At 43.5% G+C, this 19,236-nt stretch overlaps 1 protein-coding gene across 1 annotated transcript; it reads left to right on the top strand.

Moving 5' to 3' along the window:
* Window positions 1–1,792: 1,792 nt before the first annotated feature.
* Window positions 1,793–18,527, top strand: RPLP2 (ribosomal protein lateral stalk subunit P2). Its single transcript, XM_068114370.2, has 5 exons — window positions 1,793–1,908; window positions 10,259–10,382; window positions 10,466–10,514; window positions 15,056–15,151; window positions 18,394–18,527. Exons 2-5 carry the CDS (start codon window positions 10,260–10,262, stop codon window positions 18,459–18,461), a joined length of 336 nt encoding a protein of 111 aa, XP_067970471.1. The 5' UTR covers window positions 1,793–1,908; window position 10,259; the 3' UTR covers window positions 18,462–18,527.
* The last annotated feature ends 709 nt before the right edge of the window (window positions 18,528–19,236 follow it).

The following is a 19,236-nucleotide window of genomic DNA, read 5'->3' as shown; positions in this document are numbered from 1 at the left end:
CGGAATGGCCGACGCTCAGGGCCGCTACCGAGCGCCGGCTTGGCAGTTTCCCAACTTGCCGAACGAGCACGGCGGGCGACAACTCCTCGCCTTGTGGCCAAACCTGGCGTGGAAATGGCACCAGGTTTGTGGCGAAGGCGGAGGCCACGGTTTTCACGGTGGTGGTGGGCGGGGCGTGGCGGCGGCCACGCGGTGTGCATCAGCCTCGGGAACCCCGAGGTGTAGTGCATCAGCGTCAGCCCCGGGATCCGCGACGGCCGCACCGAAGCTCGCCCGCGTGTCACACGCCGTGAAAAACTTGTCGGCCTCGACGGCCAGCGCACGGGTTTCTTTTATCTTGGAACCGGCCAACGCGAGGCGTACCTGGGCCGGTCGGTAGCTGGCGTAAAAAGAGCGCCCAGAATAAAAAAAATCCGGTGCTTTGTCCCCCAGTAGCGACAGCATGTGGTCCATTCGGACCGATCGTCGCGTGTCGCCGAGGTCGGGAAGGTCCAGGAGACGGTCGGCCCGTTCGTCCTCTGTGAGGCCGAACGTGGCGATGAGGCGACGCTTGAGCGCCTCGTACCTGTGGTCGGCCGGTGGGTTCCGCAGGACGGACACGACTCGGGCGGCTGTGCCGGGCCCGAGGGCGGCGATGACGTGGAAATAGCACGTCTCGTCCGCCGTTATGCCACGAAGCTGAAACTGGGCTTCGGCCTGCATGAACCATATCTCCGCCTGAGCTTCCCAAAACTCAGGGAGTTTCACCGCTACCGCGTTGCTGCTTGTCATGGCGCGTTCTGTAGGTCAGCGTCGGCTGAACTAGTCGGAGGTCGCCAATGTAGTGCGGTGCTATGCGCACGACTTGTCTTGCCAATAAAGGAAGCAACAACGTATGTAATCAAAAGCGTCTTTATTCCAAGGATCAAACTATAGCACTGCCGTGCTCGGGGCTGAGCCCCGTGTATATCCCGAGGCCACGCCTACCCCTCGGGCGTGGCCGACACCCACCTGGTGCGCGGAATGATGTCATCGCGCCAGCGAGCCATCGTGTCCGCCACAAACTGACATTAAAAAAAAAAAAATTCTGAAGGTATTTAGAAAAAAAGTCGATATTTTGGTGTTATAATGTAATTTATGATTTGTCAGGTCTTTCTTATCGGATTTTCAACAGCTAAATGTGTGCAATTTGGCTTAAGCAACCCTTGAATCATCATGTTCCATGTATTTTCTATCATAAACCTTATATCTTATGTGTCTGTAAATGCATCATTGATAAAATGTGAAATTTGACTTCATTTTGTCCCTTTGACATTGAAAATGACCTTTATTTAAGGTCAAAATCAGACATGTTTTCCCATGCCCTATCAAACTAGCATGGATGTCCTCAATGAACATGAAAATGGTGTCCTCGCTCTTTCCAGAGCACATTTTCAATGTTAAACTATGAGCAGCACGTTCCATTTTAAAAGTCTGGTGTGACGATCGGGGTTCGAACTCATACTCGGAGCAGACACTCTAATCATTACGTCACGGAGTCTGGTAATTCGATTCGTGCAAAGAAACTTATCGCCTGAATATTGTGGCGGTGTGGTGAGTTCGTCGCGCTGTTTGCTTCACTCACGTAAACACGATATTGCACTTTTATTTATTTATTATTTATGTCTGAGACTGGAAAGGAAATATCTATACGCATATAGATCATTCGGAAGTATAAAAGTTATATATTGGCCTTTAATAAATAACAGAACACACGTTTGACATCTTCCGGCGCTTCTCTTCCGGTCACGCTTCTTCCGTTACGCTTCTTCCGGCACGCTTCTTCCGGCCACGCTCCTTCTGACCACGCCTCTTCCTTTTTCTCTGGAAGTCTGTTCGTTGGGATTATTTGCCAAGCGCTCCCTGCGTTTCGTGTCTGTTAGACTTAAAGTAAGTAGTACCTGCCGTTTGATTGGTGTATATGAGTTATTAAAGGTTCTCACACGGCGCGGTTGTCAATGACGGGTTCGTAATGTTACCTTTATCGTGTTTCTGATTTAATAGAGGCCTTTTCGAGCCCGCGGCCTAGTTTCTTGCTCCGAGTTTAATAGCATGTTGTCCAAAGTTGTTTATTTTATTTTAGTGTTATAGTTATACGTTTACTGGCTCTCTGCACATGCTTCGTGTCAAAGCAAATTACATTTGATCTGTTTTTGAAGAATATTTCCAAACACGTGGTATTGGATTTTTATTTTAATTAATTATTTTTTCGCTTGATTTCCGGTTCTTTCTCGTCTCCGTATTCAACCATTTTTTAGTTCATGGCCATTCTAAACAAGCTGTTTGGCCATTCTAAACAAGCTGTTTGGTTTGTTGACGTTATAGTATTAAAAGTCGGCACACAAGGTAAGACCCTTCTAATTCTATGCTGGCGACCTGCTGGTTGTTGATCGACCTTTTGTGTCCCAGTTTCGGAGCAGACATTTCACTTATCGGTCCCACCTGATGAGGGCGGGGCTTGGTCATCAACTCCTGCTCCATGGACTCGCAGGAAGGCTTAAATGTGGCCACCACTTTTAACAACGTAGGAGTCCAAATGTCAATATTCCTTTTAACCAAAATATTTCAAAAGCATGTCGGATTTGTAATGTAACATGCTTTTATCGATTTGTTTAAAAAAATTGTATACCTAATGATGATCGAAGCTGGTAGAAGAAGCTTGTTCTTGTACACTGAACAGGTCAGGACACGACAGAAGAAAAGGAGCAGTTGAGAGGGGGGACACCAACAGCAGAGTGGAAGGCCAAGGCAGAAGGAGAGTTGGACGTATAATGGGTATGGTGGAGGAATGACGGGCAGGAGAGGATGCAAAGGGTGGACAAGACGGATACAGAAGGAAACTAGAACTGCACTCAGTAGAGAGCATACCTCCACCTGGTTGGCCATATAGCTCAATGGGGAAGAATCACTTAAAAAATTATACTACCCGGATCTGGATCTTCACCGAAATTTCATCGATTCTTCCTTGTCACACACACGACCTGTCCAACAAGTTTCGTCCAAATCCATCCACAACTTTTTGAGATATCCTGCTACGTATCGTTTTTGGCCCTATCTCTCAATGGTGAAGAATCACTTTTAAAATTAAAGTAGCCACAGCCGGATCCGAATCTTCACCAAAATCTAATCATTTCTTTGCTATCACATATGCGACATCTCTGCCAAATGTCGGCCGAATCCATCCACAACTTTTTGAGATATCCTGCTACGTATCGTTTTTGGCCCGATCTCTCAATGGTGAAGAATCACTTTTAAAATTAAAGTAGCCAGAGCCGGATCCGAATCTTCACCAAAATCTAATCATTTCTTTGCTATCACATATGCGACATCTCTGCCAAATGTCGGCCGAATCAATCCACAACTTTTTGAGATATCCTGCTACGTATCGTTTTTGGCCCTATCTCTCAATGGTGAAGAATCACTTTTAACATTCTAGTAGCCAGAGCCGGATCCAAATCCAGATTTTCACCAAAATCTAATCATTTCTTCCTTATCATATCACATATGTGACATCTCTGCCAAATGTCGGCCGAATCCGTCCACAACTTTTTGAGATATTTTGTTCACAAATGGACAGACAAACAGACCGACAGGTGTGAAAACATAACTTCCTAATCATGAGGGGTAACTGTATATTTGAAAGGAAGAGGGATTGAGGTAAGGGTGGGGGTTAACGAAGGTGGAAAAGATCATGGTTGTGGACTGGGGGTGATCTGACATGGTGGTGAACAGCTGTCTTGAAGACCATAGGTGGGAAGAGTGAGATTGAGGAGCATTTGGAATTTGGTTTCACAGGTTTCAGGACAGGTTTCACAGGTGAGACAGGCTTGGGATCCTAGGATCCTGGGTTCGAAACCCGGTCGTTCGCTAATTTAACACCATGGGGGACAGCCTGTCATCCTTCCGAGGTCGGCAAATTGAGTACCAGCTTGCTGCGATGAATGATCCCGGTGTGTACCCCGGTTTAGAATAGGTACACCGTATCCCTGCGCATCGTAAGAGGTGACTGAGGGTTGGTGTCAGGAAGGGCATCCGGTCATAAAAACATTGCCCAAACAGGGAACCATGATTGTCATGGGGCCCGCAAGGCTAACCCCCGCTATAGCGGGGAAAATGGCCTTAAAACGATCATTCATTCATTTTTAGGTGCGAAAGAAGAGGATCAAATGAGTGGAGGTGGGCAGTGATCCTGGATTTGGGTAGTTTTACCAGATGGGGGTTGATGCTGGACTGTGTGTGCCCTGCAGAAACCTGGAAGAGCAGAGGGTGAGGAGGCTGTAGAAGAGACAGACTATCAACACTAATTAACTAAGAGACTAATTAACACTTGTCAGCAATGGCGAAGTGATAAGGCCATAGACTAAACTCCATTGCAAGATATTCCAAGAATCTTGAAGGCCTTGGTGTCCATAGCGTCCAACATTGCCCATCTTTATTTGATTGTCCAAAGATGTAAGAGACCTCTTCACTGATTGGCGAGTAGGATTCCTTTTTCATATCATTATATTAGGGAAAAAAACGATGACGACGACATCTCTGTGTCGTTGTCGTATCAAGTGTGACCCCCTTCGTTGAGTTTGACCATTCCTAATGGTAGATGCTTGTCTTAATTGCTCTGAGTGTCTGCATGCAGATCAATTTTTAGAGATTGTTCATTCTCAGACCAGCTGCAATCTCGTCGACGACTGAGGTGCGCTGACGGAGATTGTTTTTATGTCTGCCCAGGTCTGCCTGTTAGCAGTATATCTCAGCAAGTTGTGGGCAGATTCGGACGAAACTTGGTGGACGTGGGTGTGTGACGGATGGACGAATCGATTTGATTTTGGTGAAGATCTGAATCCAGAGCCTGATATGAGAATTTAAGTGATTTGCATGCCTCCATCAATGAAGTCGCTGGAGGCATTATGTTTTCAGGTTGTCCGGCCGTCCATGATATGTTTTCATTACAGCGATAACTTGAGAACGGCTGAAGGGATCTTAGTCAAACTTGGTGCAGATATGTATAATGACGTGAAGATGAACTGATTAGATTTTGGGGGCAAGAGTTGAAAGGTCAGAGGTCATGTCAGGTAAAAATGTGATATCTTGAGAACAGCTGAATGGATTTAAATCAAACTTGGTACAAGTATTATCATGTTGTAATAATGTGGGCGGAGGCATATTGGTCGACGGCGTGACGTCGAAGAGTGTTGTTCTAGTTCACCATTGATATATAGGGCCAAAAACGATACATCGCACGATGTCTCAAAGTTGTGGTCGAGTTATAACAAAACTTGGTTAGGTGTTAAGAACAAGCCCGTTAGAGTTTGGTTCAGGTCCGAATCCAGATTTGGCCCATCATTGGTATACAAAATGTAAACTGGTCAGCCTGGCCGATGTATGGGGTCTACTGAGTGCCGTTCTAGTTTGATTTGTATTGCAGCGAATTTCTTTTGTCGTTTCATTATTGCTGCATGGTGGCCGGAGCTTTACCATTTTCAAATTGTGAATCCTTTGTTACTTAGTTGGTCCCCTAGACCTGCAATATGGAACAGGGCATGGGTAATGTGTCTGAGATCTGGATATGATATTTTAATTAAACAAGACCAAAAGTCTAACAGCGGCGTAGCCGGGCTTGTAAAATATTATAAACCACAAACACACGTGATTAGCTTTTTAAACAGTCGCTGATGCTGTTTATAACATTAAACAAAGAAATGTGGAGGAATCCTGACAATCCATGAGGTAAGTTTTACTTACAGAACTGAGTGAAGATCGACTGTAATCTATATACCCCACAAGGGTTGGAGGTGTGCTCATTTACCAAGCAGCTAGCTAGGGCTTGCCAAGCCAGCCGTTCCTCAAGGGTTTTGAATGGAGTGCTTGCTCGAATGCTTAAACCACTTGACGATCTCTCCACAATAAACTTGGTAAATGAACAAACACCCAATGTTCTTGAGACCCGACCACAGAGAGACTGTAATCTATATACCCCAAAGATGAATGACCTTTCCTGCCGCTGTCGAAGTGATAATGACATATACGTAATGACGTAGCATGATGGCCGGACACAAAACTGCCGCTACTTTATTATATATATAGGATATATATTTAACCTCCAGTACGTTTGCAGTCACCACAAAGGGATTAGTGTTACGATTAGATTTACTATGATAATGTTACGTTATTATTACGAAAATTATATTATTTTTAAAAAACCGAGGTGTATTCCTTACTACCGTGGTTACACCGCTTCAATCCATCAACTTTCCATTCATGACATTGGGATTAAAGTGTTGTGGTTATATTTACTATAATATTATTATTATTACGAAAACGATACTACTGATAAGATACCACTGTATTAAGAAACCTGGGTTTAATTTGTCCGAAGCAGACGGTGAGTCATAAAGCCTAAGGCCTATACATACCGTATTGTTGGAAGAGCCGTAACGCCGATGCTTTCGATATTTGATGGTCATTTTAACAATCGGTTTGTTTGTGTTTCACACAGAATGAAAAACGTAAAGGTAGAGCATGGCGATTGTGATTATATGACAGTTTCGACGATATGTTCAGCATGAACGGCATATAAATCAAAATGGCGGTGCGTGGAGAGTCAGCCGCAGCACCGCCGTAATGACATCAGACGTAATCACATCACCCTGTCATGTGACCAGATTCTCAGCTGATTGGTATACGTTTGAGGGGACATACATACAGATGGACAAACACTGTTCTAGATGGCTCTGCCCGGTGGGCTTCGCCGTAAAAATGTCACTTGTTGGAATATGTACATGGTGAGCCATAAGTCTCGGGACATGGTTTTAGCTGCTTATACAAGATTTGTTTATGCTATGTATTTGTAGTTTTTTCTCAGATAATAAAAGAATACATTAAACAAAGATGGCAGACACAAGTCCATTTACACTGGAAGAGAGGCTGGTAGCAGTGGTATGGTACCACGAGAGGAGAAACACAAACAAGACGATGAAACCGATGCAAGAAGACTGTTTTGGAAAGCCAGCACCATCAAAATCAAATCTTCATCTTTGGGGGAAAATGCATTTCAGACTGGAGGTGTACTCTACAGCAAGCACAGTGTACGACCAAAAATTCGTGATTTGGAAATTCAAAACATTAATACATCCATTCTCAGATCTCGGAAAATCATTAAGGAAACGTTCTGCAGAGTTGGGTGCTTCGTATTCATTGTTACGTCGCACAATGAAAGAAGACCTCACATGAAACCATATGAACCAACTGTCATTTGTGAATTGTCAGATTGACATCATGAAAACAGGTTGTTGAAAGCTTGTGACAGAATTGTAATAACTGTTGACAGCTGTAATATGTTATTATTACTCCCATGTATTACTGTAATATGTTATTATTACTCCGATGTATTACTGTAATATGTTATATTACTCCTGGGGCTTATGGCTCACCCTGGTCGATGGTATAAACAAATCTTGTATAAGCAGCTAAAACCGTGTCCTGTGACTTATGACTCGCGATGTAGACCAGAGACCGATACCTGACAAAACAACCTGAAAAGGTAAAACCAGTTGTTTGTAGTGTATTTTCAAAGTATAATAATAATAAACAAACATTTTACCAATTACAAGGGACTTTCAATTATACACGTGTATTAGGGTGGGCTTCAAAAAAGCAAAATGCAGATTTTCTCCGAGACATGGTCTATTTTTGTTCCTTTTGGTGTCAAAGGAAACCACACCAAATTTGAATGGAATCCAATAATAGTTAGGGGTGCCACATCAGTGATGAATTTTCCCCCATGCAAAAATAGGAATTCCCATTTTTTGGGCTGTATATACACAAAATAAATACATAATTATATATATACATTAAATATAATATTAAAAATAAATATATAGTAAATATACATTAAATAATAAATATACATAAATACACATTATACATTATATATATACAATATATTATACATACAGTTTTGAGACTTCCTATGATCACTATCTGGGCAATTTTCATGCATGTTTTGTACAGGTTCCCGGGATCAGGGGTACGCTTTTTTAGTGTGTAATATGTAGGCCTAACTTATTGACTGTGGCTCTTTTGTAGAGAGTGACCCTGTGGAGTAAGAATTAACAGGATTTTACCCACATTCTTGCTTATTTTGCAGATATGGCATGTGCTAGTACCAGTGTTTCATTGAAAACTCGGGCTCAGGATAATGTGTATCTCATTGGGTCCACTTCTGGAGATGCCATCAAAGGTGCCAAGCTCCCGACTGTGTATCAATCTCTTGTCCTGTTTTTCCATCACCTGAAGAAGGAGAATCGCACTGTCCGGGAGAGTGCAACCCTCACCATTGAAGAGGTTGTGAAGTTCTGGGAAAAAGCTCACCTACCTACAACGACGAAGCAGCACTGCATCCATCGTTTGGAGAGGCAATATGAAGAATGGAGGAGCCTCCAAAAAGGTGCAAAGCGGGGTGGTGCGACCCAAGAGAAAAAGGAAGCATCCTTCAAGGCCTCCTTGGAGAAGACGTTTGATCTTAGGCATGCAGATTCGGAGGCCATAATCACCAACCCCGAGGACAGGAAGTTTCTTCACGATCAATTCTCAGAGAGGAAGGCTTCAATGGGATCTGTAGACACTGTGTTGGAAGCAAAAACGTTCTTGTGTGTTTGAAAGATCAGCAGCCACGTGAGATGATTATCGTGAACTCCTAGAACTGACTGTCATCTACATGGGAGGAATCCCACCTCGTGGAATCCGGATCATGGCTCCAGGAGCAATGCACAGAGCCAGATGGATGGCAAAAGCACTATATTCACTACAGGTGTTCATGTTTCGGTCAGAGTTCCACTTGACACTTCGCGAGGCGAGAGAACTCCGAGCCTTCAACATTTTTGTCTGCCTTGTGTATGTACAGGCTTGGTTTTGGGCTCCACAAGCTATTGAGGCTCCCCTGAATGACATTAACCTCTTCAAGAAGTTGGAAAAGTTTGAACAAATCAATCAGAAGATGGCTCAGGCAGCCTTGAAGGCACTTGGCCGCCACACGTGGTACATGAGCCCAGTACTAGTGGCATTTGCATTCTTTGACACCAGAATTGACAAAGAAAGCAAGATCAATATGATTGAAGCATTGAAAAATGACGGTGAAAACCCCTCTCCAAAGAGACCAGCTATCAAACGAGGAACCGCCCTGTCAATCGCTGGCCTCATAACAAAACACACCAAGCATTTCTTCAGCATCCTAGGGACCCCAACTGATTGGATGGATAAGGATCCTGGTTCATGGGAGCAAGAAACCAGCTTTCAGGAAGCAAAGAAAGCCGCCAGTGGCTTAGTCGTGGTGAACGACGGGCAGAAAGGGGTGTCGCATTGATATAAGACTACAATAAGCTCCTTACAAAGGATGAAGAGCAAAAGCAAGCTCTGCTCCAAGTTGTTGCTGCTCACAGGAAGATGTACCCCGATGCCAAGAAGGCAACAGTGGTGAAACAGGCCCAGAAATAGGAGTTACATTTCTCATTATATTTGGGTTTTTTAATATTATGTGATATGGTGTCTCTTCATTTTATGAACTGAACATTTGGATTGTTATCATTGAATTTGAGTTTTCATAGCAATATCGTGCTATTTGTGCAGCTATTGTAACTTGTGTTTGCTAGAATACAAAGAAAGTGAGTGGAGGGTGGATTTTCATAAAACAAACTTCTGGTTTTGCTTTCGATCCATACATAGAAATGTTTTGTCGACACCTTTAGTTTGAAGGCTGATGTGGCACCCCTAAATAAAATCAGATTGCTTTCATATTTGGTGTCTTTTCATTTTGGAACAAAAGGAACAACATAAAGCCATGTCCCAGTAAATATTTTAAAACAATTATTTTGAGCACCACCCTAACGTGTATGCCAATGCGCAGATGCTTCTCAAAATCTGGGAATCCATGTTCGCTTGGAAAATACTCATACACTGTCTGTCTTGCATATGATGTGTGTTCAAGTTCCACTGTGAACTTTAGATCCTCCCTTTTCGATGAGAGAGAATCATTTCCTGCATTCCTTTTTAGGCCGACCCCATTCACTGTGACATTGCGGGTTGACATCTGAATTACTCATATCTGGTCGTGGTACTAATTTTTATGGATTGGTTGTGATTTATTTTGCAAGTGCTAAAACAGTCTTATACCCTCTGCACATTTGTGATACCTGCCCATTAGGACCGTTGGGTGTATCGTTAATCCTAGACCTGATCTGTGTTGCAGAATGCGTTACGTAGCCGCTTACCTACTTGCCGCCCTTGGGGGAAACAGCAGCCCGACTGCTGTTGACATAAGGAAAATCCTTGATTCTGTTGGCATCGAGACGGAGGATGACAAACTTACTAAGGTGAGAGGCAGAATTTTCGATTGCAGCGTAGAAGTATTTAAACGTACTTTTGTACTAACGGCCCACTGCATTTGTTTTTTTAGATCATCAAGGAACTCAAGGGTAAAAATGTGAATGACGTGATTTCTGCTGGTAAGTGCTTTCCTCTGCAAGTGCTTTGTACAGAAAATAGTATTAGCGGTTAAACTGAAATCGACCAATAATTTTGCAGCACCCAGACAAGCATTCTCACGTTCACGTGTAAATTAAATGATTTGCTATTTTACTTGCGAGACGAGAACGATTGCAATCGGCTTTGTCACGTCCCTTGTTTTATGTATCCTTCTGCATTTGTTTTGCATCTGATAGTTTGTACAATGATGTAAAGATAAACTGATTAGATTATGGGGTCAAGAGGTCAAAGGTCCTGTTGTGTAAAAATTATTGTTACTTTACTAACTTGTGAACCAGTGATGAGTGTTTTTACCATACTTGGTACAAGTACATATTATGATGCAAAGATGAACTGATTTGATTTCGACATCAATGGTCAAAAAGAGAACCATGACAATTACAACTACATGTGGGCAGGGTGCAGCCCGAAGTGGAGATCCGTTTCTGAGGTTTGGGACATGGAATGTAGGGACAATGACAGGGAGATCAGGAGAAGTGGTGGAAGTATTGGTCAGAAGAAGAGTGGACATATGTTGTGTGCAAGAGACGAGATGGAAGGGAAGTGGTGTGAGAATGGTGAAGGGTAGGCAGGGACAGAAATACAAGTTTGTGTGGCAAGGGTACCTGGAGGGCGTGAATGGTGTTGGTGTCCTGTTTTCTGAGGAGTTTGTAGACAGTGTGGTGAGTGTGACTAGAGTGAGTGATAGGTTGATGATGGTGAAAATGATGATTGGAAAGCTCTTGGTGAACGTCATCTCGGGATATGCTCCGCAGGTTGGTCGAAGCGATGAAGAGAAGGACAAGTTCTGGTGTGCGATAGAGAAGCTGATGGAAAACGTGAAAGATGAGGAAGTTGTTGTGGTAGGAGGAGACCTAAATGGACATGTGGGAAGGAGTATGGATGGTTTTGACGGAGTTCATGGGGGTTACGGATATGGTGTGAGAAATGGAGAAGGTGAAAGGATTTTGGAGTTTGCTGATGGAGCTGGTTTGTTGATTTGTAATACTCAGTTCCAGAAAGAGGATAATAAGCTTGTTACATACACGTCAGGTGGGTCGACGACAACCATTGACTACCTGATGGTGCGTAGGCGAGATAGGGGGCACCTCCGGGACACAAAGGTGATCCCGGGGGAGGAGGCTGTTTCACAGCACCACTTGGTTGTCTGCGACGTAAGGGTGAAAGGTGCGAGGAGAGCTCGGCGGGTGAAGTACCAACCGTGAATGAAGGTGTGGAGGTTGAAAGAGGTGACAGTAAGGGAGGCATTAAAAGAGAGGCTGAGTAGGGTCGAGGATGATGTGGCTGAGCTTGAAAGTGGTTGGATGTCAATGAAAGCTAGTCTGTTGGGAGCCGTTGGTGAGGTATGTGGATGGACAAAAGGACCACCGAGGCACTCGGAAACATGGTGGTGGGATGATGAAGTTGGAAAGAGGATTGACGAGAAGAGGAAGAAGTTCAAGGAGTGGCAGAAGGCGAAGGGTACGGGAGCAGAAACTGCAGAGCATGAAAGTTATAAGGCAGCCAGGAAGGCTGCAAAGAAAGAGGTAGCAAAGGCGCAGGAGGCATGTAGGAAAATGTTCGGAGAACGCTTGGATTCGGAAGAGGGTCAGAAAGCAGTATTCAGGATTGCAAAGCAGATAGCGAAAGAGAGGTGTGATGTGATGGGGGTGAGTTGCTTGAAGGATGAAGTGGGACAAATCGTTGTCGACCCAGATGGAATTAAAGGAAGATGGAAAAGATATATGGAAATGCTGTTGAATACAGAGAATGAATGGAATGGCAACATAGAGAATAACCCAGTTTTAGGACCGGCAGAGAAGATAACTGAGAAGGAAGTTGAGGAAGCGATAAAAGCAATGAAGGGTAGAAAAGCGGGAGAGCCGACGGGAGTTGTGGGAGATATGTTGAAGGCAGCAGGAAGTTGGGGTGTGAAGAGAATGACAGAGATCTGTAATCTGGTGGTGAAAGAAGGCCGCATTCCAGTGGATTGGGAACTGAGTACCCTCGTCCCTCTATACAAGGGGAAAGGTGATCCTCTGGAGTGTGGCTCGTACCGAGCGATAAAGTTATTGGAGCATGGAATGAAGGTATTGGAAAGGGTGTTGGAGAGGAGGATTAGGAAGAAAGTGAAGATCGATGAAATGCAGTTTGGATTCATGCCAGGAAGAGGAACGACAGACGCGCTTTTCATTGTGAGGCAGTTGCAGGAGAAGTACATGGAGAAGAGGAAGAAGTTGTTTCTTGGGTTTGTTGATCTGGAGAAAGCATTCGATCGGGTTCCACACAAAGTATTGACATGGGCATTGAGGAAGTTAGGAGTGGAGGAATGGTTGATCAGAGTAGTGATGGCAATGTACAAAAGAGCGCGCACAGCTGTAAGGACGAAGGATGGGAACAGTGGTGAGTTTGAGGTGAAGGTGGGAGTGCATCAGGGGTCGGTACTAAGTCCACTACTATTTGTAGCTGTGATGGAGGTGCTGGCTCAGAACGTAAAGGAGGGTTTACCGTGGGAGTTGTATGCAGATGATCTGGTGTTGATTGCGGAAAGTATGGATGGACTGAAGGAAAAGATGAACACGTGGAAGGAATGTATGGAGACAAAAGGTCTGAAGGTGAATATCGGAAAGACGAAGGTGATGGCAAGTGGTAAAGCATGTGGTGAGGTGGAAAGAACTGGGAAGTGTCCCTGTACGGTGTGTAGGAAGGGTGTCGGAGTGAACTCCATTCAGTGTACAATGTGCGCTGAGTGGGTTCATCAAAAATGTAGTGGTCTGAGAGAGTCATTAACCAGTGTGGCAGCTACATTCAAATGTAAGGTGTGCACAGAGGGAGCTGCAGATGGAGGAGATGTTGAGTTGGATCTTGGAGACGGCGTGAAGCTGGAAGGTGTGAAAACATTTTGCTACCTCGGAGACATGCTGAATGGAGAAGGTGGATCAGACTCGGCAACGGTTGCTCGAGTGAGATGTGCATGGAAGAAGTTTCGGGAATTGAGTGGCGTGCTGATGATGAGGGGAGTGTCGTTGAAGCTGAAGGGAAAGGTGTATGCTGCATGTGTGAGAAGTGTTATGATTTATGGGAGCGAGACATGGGTAATGAACGTAGAGCAGCAACGAAGGTTGGAAAGGGTGGAAATGCGAATGGTTCGACGGATGTGCGGAGTATCGTTGAGAGAGAGGAAGACAAATGATGAATTGCGAAAGATACAAATGATGAATTGCGAAAGATGATGGGAATAGAGCCTGTGATTGATGCTGTGAAGAGGAACAGGTTGAGATGGTTTGGTCATGTGTTGAGGAAGGATGAAAGTGACTGGTTGAGAAGAGTGATGGAAATGAATGTAGAAGGAAGTAGAGTCCGGGGAAGACCGAGAAAGACTTGGCTAAAGATGGTGGAAGAAGAGATGCGGGCAAGGGGGTTAACAAGGAGAGATGCAGAAAATAGGGCAAAATGGAGAAGATTGTCATGGGGACCGCAAGGCTAACCCCCGCTCTAGCAGGGAAAATGGCCTTTAAAATGCATGTTGTGTTGTTGTTGTATCAATGGTCAGAGGTCATGTCAGGTAAAAATGTGATACTTGAAAACAGCTGTTGGGATCAAGGGAGGTGTAAAGCGCCCGCCCCTCCCTTTATGAGGGATCGTTTCTCTGTATGCAACTTTCACATGGGGACTGAAAATTCATTTCTCGGCTTGTACTGGACTTGATCAGCTGCAAATTTCATAAGTACATGATTTGTACATCGAGGTAAAGAATGGTCTTGCCTTGGTTTGTAAAGGGGTGCCCTACATCTGGCAAATAAAATACATTTACGTCTTCATGCAGAGAGCCTGGTGTTGGCTTAGCCGTTAGGGTGCCGGCTTGGGATCTTAGGATCCTGAGTTCGTATCCCGGTCGATCGCTGAATTAACGCCAGAGGGGTTGACTCAGCCTGTCATCCTTCCGAGGTCGGCAAATTGAGTACCAGCTTGCTGGGATGAATGACCCCAGTGTGTACCCCGCTTTAGAATAGGTACACCGTATCCCTGCGCATTGTAAGAGGCGACTCAGGGTTGGCGCCAGGAAGGGCATCCGGCCATAAAAACATTGCCTCAAACAGGAAACCATGATTGCCATGGGGCCCGCAAGGCTAACCCCCGCTCCAGCGGGAAAAAATGGCCTTAAAACGATCATTCATTCATTCATGCAGCTATATGAATCAAATTGGTTCCCCTTAATATGAACTTTTCTAGGGCATTACTTGGTTCCTTCTAAGAACACAAGGGTAGTTTGGGTAGTTCAGTATGCACACGAGATTTTTTTGAATGTCCCTTCTTTGGTTCTTTGGTTCCCTTCCATAGTTTGCCACATGGCGCATACCCTTATATAAAGCAGCCTTTTGTATGCCGCTGACATTTTTCTCAATAATTAAATCGAACTTTGTACAAATACGTATAATGATGTAATGAAGTGGGCGGAGGCATATTGGGTGTCAGATGGGATAATTAATGGCTCTACTTTTACACCTTTCATTGTGTGCAGGATTTGGCAAGCTCGCGTCGATGCCTGCAGGTGGTGCTGTTGTAGCTCCTTCCAGCACTGGCCAAGCAGCAGTTGTTGCAGAAAAGGCTCCAGCAGGTTTGTGCACTCGGAACTACAACTGATGTTGGATAAATGGCGCAACAAGCTAGTTGTGTGGCCTATAATTATGTTCTCTGCTTTGCCAATTACAAACATGTTTTCAAGTTATTGTTTAGCTGAGGGCACAGGTATTTTATTTTTATTTCATAAATTTGTCAAACAGGGTTTATATTTTCGGCTTGGTAGACGGATGGAGGAACTTGGGAGTATGGTTTAGGACAGAATTGGTGTGGAGTGTAGTTGGAAAAGACTAATTCCTCCAAGTCCTAATATACCTTGTAAAATTTTGTTCCAATAAAAATGTGGGTAATTCAAATTTGATCTTGTTAAAAAAACAAAAATCTGAGTTCTGAACCTATGGTTGATCCATTTCTCATATGTATTGCCGTGTCATTGTCACAGTCAGTCAGTTATAAATATGGTACCATTAGAAAGCTAAGAATCATTCTACTTGGAACAATTTTTTTGTTTGTTCTTTAATCATAAAATGCCTGTTTTAAAAGCCAGTCTTTATGGGATGGAAGAATAAGAAGCAGGACCTGGAGCTATAATGTAGCGGTTCCAACGGAATGACAGCAGGGACCCTTTTAATAATGCGGACACAGAAGGAGTGCACAATTATATTTGATGTACTACTTGAAGCAATATAAAAAATATATATAATGGTGCATGGAAGATTTCTGATGTCCTTCACTCAGACAGTCAACAAGAAGTTATCAATGGAATCTCTCTGTCTCTGTCTCTGTCTCGCATCTTGGGTCCTTTCTTGTCCCTTGCATACATATATGACCTCTCCACTTCTCTGGAAACTTTCCCTAACTTTGTGCAGAGCACTTCACGTTATGCCATGCAGCGCCCGTCCTATCGACAGGCAGACAGCGGTTACGGCACTCGCCGCTGATCTGGAATTGATTATATGCTGCTTCACTGGTAATTCCCTGTGTGTGTCGCAAGTGGCGACTAACAGGGTTGGCGGCAGGAAGGGCATCCGGCCATAAAACATTGCTTTAAAAAGGGGACCACGGTGCCCAAAAAAGGCCAACCCCTGCTCTGCAGGGAAAAATGGCCTCTGAAGGTGGTTCCTTCTGATTAATGAAACGTGTTTTTCAATCCTGGGAAATCTCAGATTCACCCTGTTGCTCCAGCAGGATCCTGTTTCCATGATCCTGTTTCCATGGTCAGGCATGGGGAAAGGGTCAGTTTCTTAAACTTTTAAACCTCACCATTAGCTACTCCTGGACTGACTGTATAACACAGCCACTGCAGACTGGTCATCCTCTGTCATTCCCTGAAAAATTAGTATTTGAATATTTGAAGGCCTTTGTCAATTGCTCAGAGGAGAAATTGTCCTTGTGCTGGTACCCCCATGTCACATCTCTCGCTCTCTCCTGGACTGAATATAATTTAAAGCTCTCAACATTATTAGCATCTCCTGTATTGAGGCAGAAGCACGTGTCATATTTCTCATGGCATGGCATGGCATGGCATATATGAATGGGCAGGTTGGTGTCCTCTGATTTTTACCTCTTTTCTGTTTTGGCTCTTTTTTTTATCCCTATCGTCTTCCCCCGATCCCTCTATGCCACTTCCATTCTTCCAGTGTCACCGAACTGGTTAAAATCCTAGAATCCAGGCTTGCTATATACACCTCTACTCTTTTGTGACGTTTTTCACCTGTCTGTGGAACCACCTTCAGAAGGTGGTTCAACTCTACTCTCTCCTCCAAAGCTTCAAACGGCAGATGTTATCTCACATAAGCCACGATTCTTTATTATTATTTTTTTGTCACCTCACCTGCATAAACCCTACTTAACTCGACCCTCTTGTTGGTTACAGTTTTTCCCTCTCTTCCTCAAGTTCCTCTTTTCCTGTTCTTTTATTTGCCTTATTGTTTCTACCTTTTCCCTTACTGTTGTCACCTTTCCTCTTTGCTTTGTCACATTGCTCTTCAACAAACATAGATTTTGTATACAGGGGGAAAAATACTTTTCCTCACTATGTGTGCCTTTATTAACTCAACTGGACTACCGTCCATTTGAGTTCTCACATACTGAACCCTCTGGCGTTCGTCGTCTGTCGTCCGTTAACTTTTCGACGTTAACACTCCAGCGTCGACAAATATCAACCGATTCTGATCAAACTTGACATGCAGCATCCTTACCCCAAGGACCAGGTTGTTATTACATTTCAGCCCGATCCATTGAAAAATGGCGGACTTAGGCGACCATTTTGTTTTTGGTCATGAAAACGACGTTAACACTCCAGCGTCCACAAATATCAACCGATTCTGATCAATCTTGACATGCAGCATCCTTACCCCAAGGACCAGGTTGTTATTACATTTCAGCCCGATCCGTTGAAAAATGGTGGACTTAGGCGACCATTTTGTTTTTGGTCATGAAAACGACGTTAACACTCTAGCGTCCACAAATATTAACAGATTTTGATCAAACTTGGTGTGTGAGACTCTTACCACACAAGGTAGGTTGCTATCGCATGTCAACCCGATCTGTCACAAAATGGCCGCCTACACAACTATATTTCTGCAACATTGTTGCAAAGTGTAACATTCTATCAATTGTAAAACAAGGACAAGTATAAGGATACAAGGACCTTAAGATTATTACACAAGGTTGTTGGCTTTTCATTTAAGTCAAATCTAGTACAGACAACTGACCTACTTTAAAGTTGTCCAGTCAGTTCAGTTGCGTTCTGCTTCCCTGGAAGCTCTAGTTTATTTATGGTGTTTTCTGCTAGAACTTGATCATTGTTTTTATTTGTATACTTTGGACTTGACCTGTATTTTCTGGATGAATAATTAACTGCTGGGGCTAAAATAGGACCATCAATCTGGACACGTATCTATTTCATGCCCTTTGTATCGGAAAATCTTATTTACTTTTTTGCTGTTTTAAATTGACCCAAATCGGTACCTTGCAATAATTAAATGTATCAATATTTATTGAAAGTTCTGTCATTGGCAGTATAACGGACACCTAACTGCCTGCACAAGGGTGCAGCTTCACATTTGGACTTTAAAGCTGTAGTTTTCATTAGAAACTTTTTGTCGTTTTGCTGACCAAATGTTTCGATAACTTTTAATTTATCCATTTACCATGTATTTATTACCTGTTTTCTACAACCCTTTGTGTCTAATCTGATTTCCTCATGAGTTGTGGGGGAATATGTATATTTTCATGGTTTTCCCTCCTGTCCTCTTTCCCACCCACCTTTTACAGAGGAAAAGGTAGAAAAAGAGGAGTCTGAAGAATCTGATGATGATATGGGCTTTGGCCTGTTTGACTGATTCATCAATGGACTTTTTTTTTCTTATCAGCTGAAAGCCAATAAAACGAAATGCTTCACACATTAATTCTTGCATTCTGCTGATGATTAGTTTAAAAGCCTTGATGTTGAGAATCAAATTATTCCCACAGTGGCCATTTTTTTCCCCCTTGTGCGACTTTAACGTTGTGGTTGGTAAGACACTTCCCAAAAAATATGGTAATGGATAATGGGAGAAAAATAAAACAATATTTGGCATTTACAGTTGGATGGGCACTAAAAAAAAAAAAAAAAAACTGTTGGAATTGCTGTTGGGCACTGTTGGAATTTATTAATCATGTGACAAACCTTCAAGGCTTACAAAGCGGTAGCACAGAGAGTTAAAATAAACCAGAGAACCCTTCACATTTAGCATTTTAAAACTCAATATTGTGTGAATAAGCATTCGTGTCTTAGTTGCAGAGGAAGATTCTACAGGATATTGTACATTGTAACAGTTGCTGGATTTGGGCAAGTCTCCTGATCCCAATCCTGACAAACCAATGTAATGGTAAACTGGTGGGTGGTTATGTGGTCAATTTACCACCCGCATGACCAATTGCTGAAAGAGACCATGCTGGGAAAGATCTTTACTTTGGCTTCCGACACACAGAAACCGAATGAGATATTGCCAATACAATAGGTTCCTCGGTTGAGAAAAACTTGAGGAATACTAACGTGTGTTTTTTGTGACCTAACGCCGTTTGGCAACAATACGTGACTTTCAAAATGGCATTTGCCTGAGAAGGCTCGGCGAG

Source organism: Myxine glutinosa, chromosome 1, assembly GCF_964187855.1.
Source record: "Myxine glutinosa chromosome 1, kmMyxGlut1.1, whole genome shotgun sequence".
NCBI classification, from domain to species: domain Eukaryota; kingdom Metazoa; phylum Chordata; class Myxini; order Myxiniformes; family Myxinidae; genus Myxine; species Myxine glutinosa.
Note: the sequence above shows the minus strand (reverse complement) of the source record. Positions and strands in the feature narration are given on the sequence as shown.

Bases quoted from the DNA above. Each gene is read 5' to 3' on its own strand.
- RPLP2 (XM_068114370.2), top strand. From the start codon at position 10,260: ATGCGTTACGTAGCCGCTTACCTACTTGCCGCCCTTGGGGGAAACAGC. The intron at 10,515-15,055 runs GTAAGTGCTTTC...CATTGTGTGCAG, and splicing joins GAATGACGTGATTTCTGCTG to GATTTGGCAAGCTCGCGTCG. The intron at 15,152-18,393 runs GTTTGTGCACTC...CACCTTTTACAG, and splicing joins TGCAGAAAAGGCTCCAGCAG to AGGAAAAGGTAGAAAAAGAG.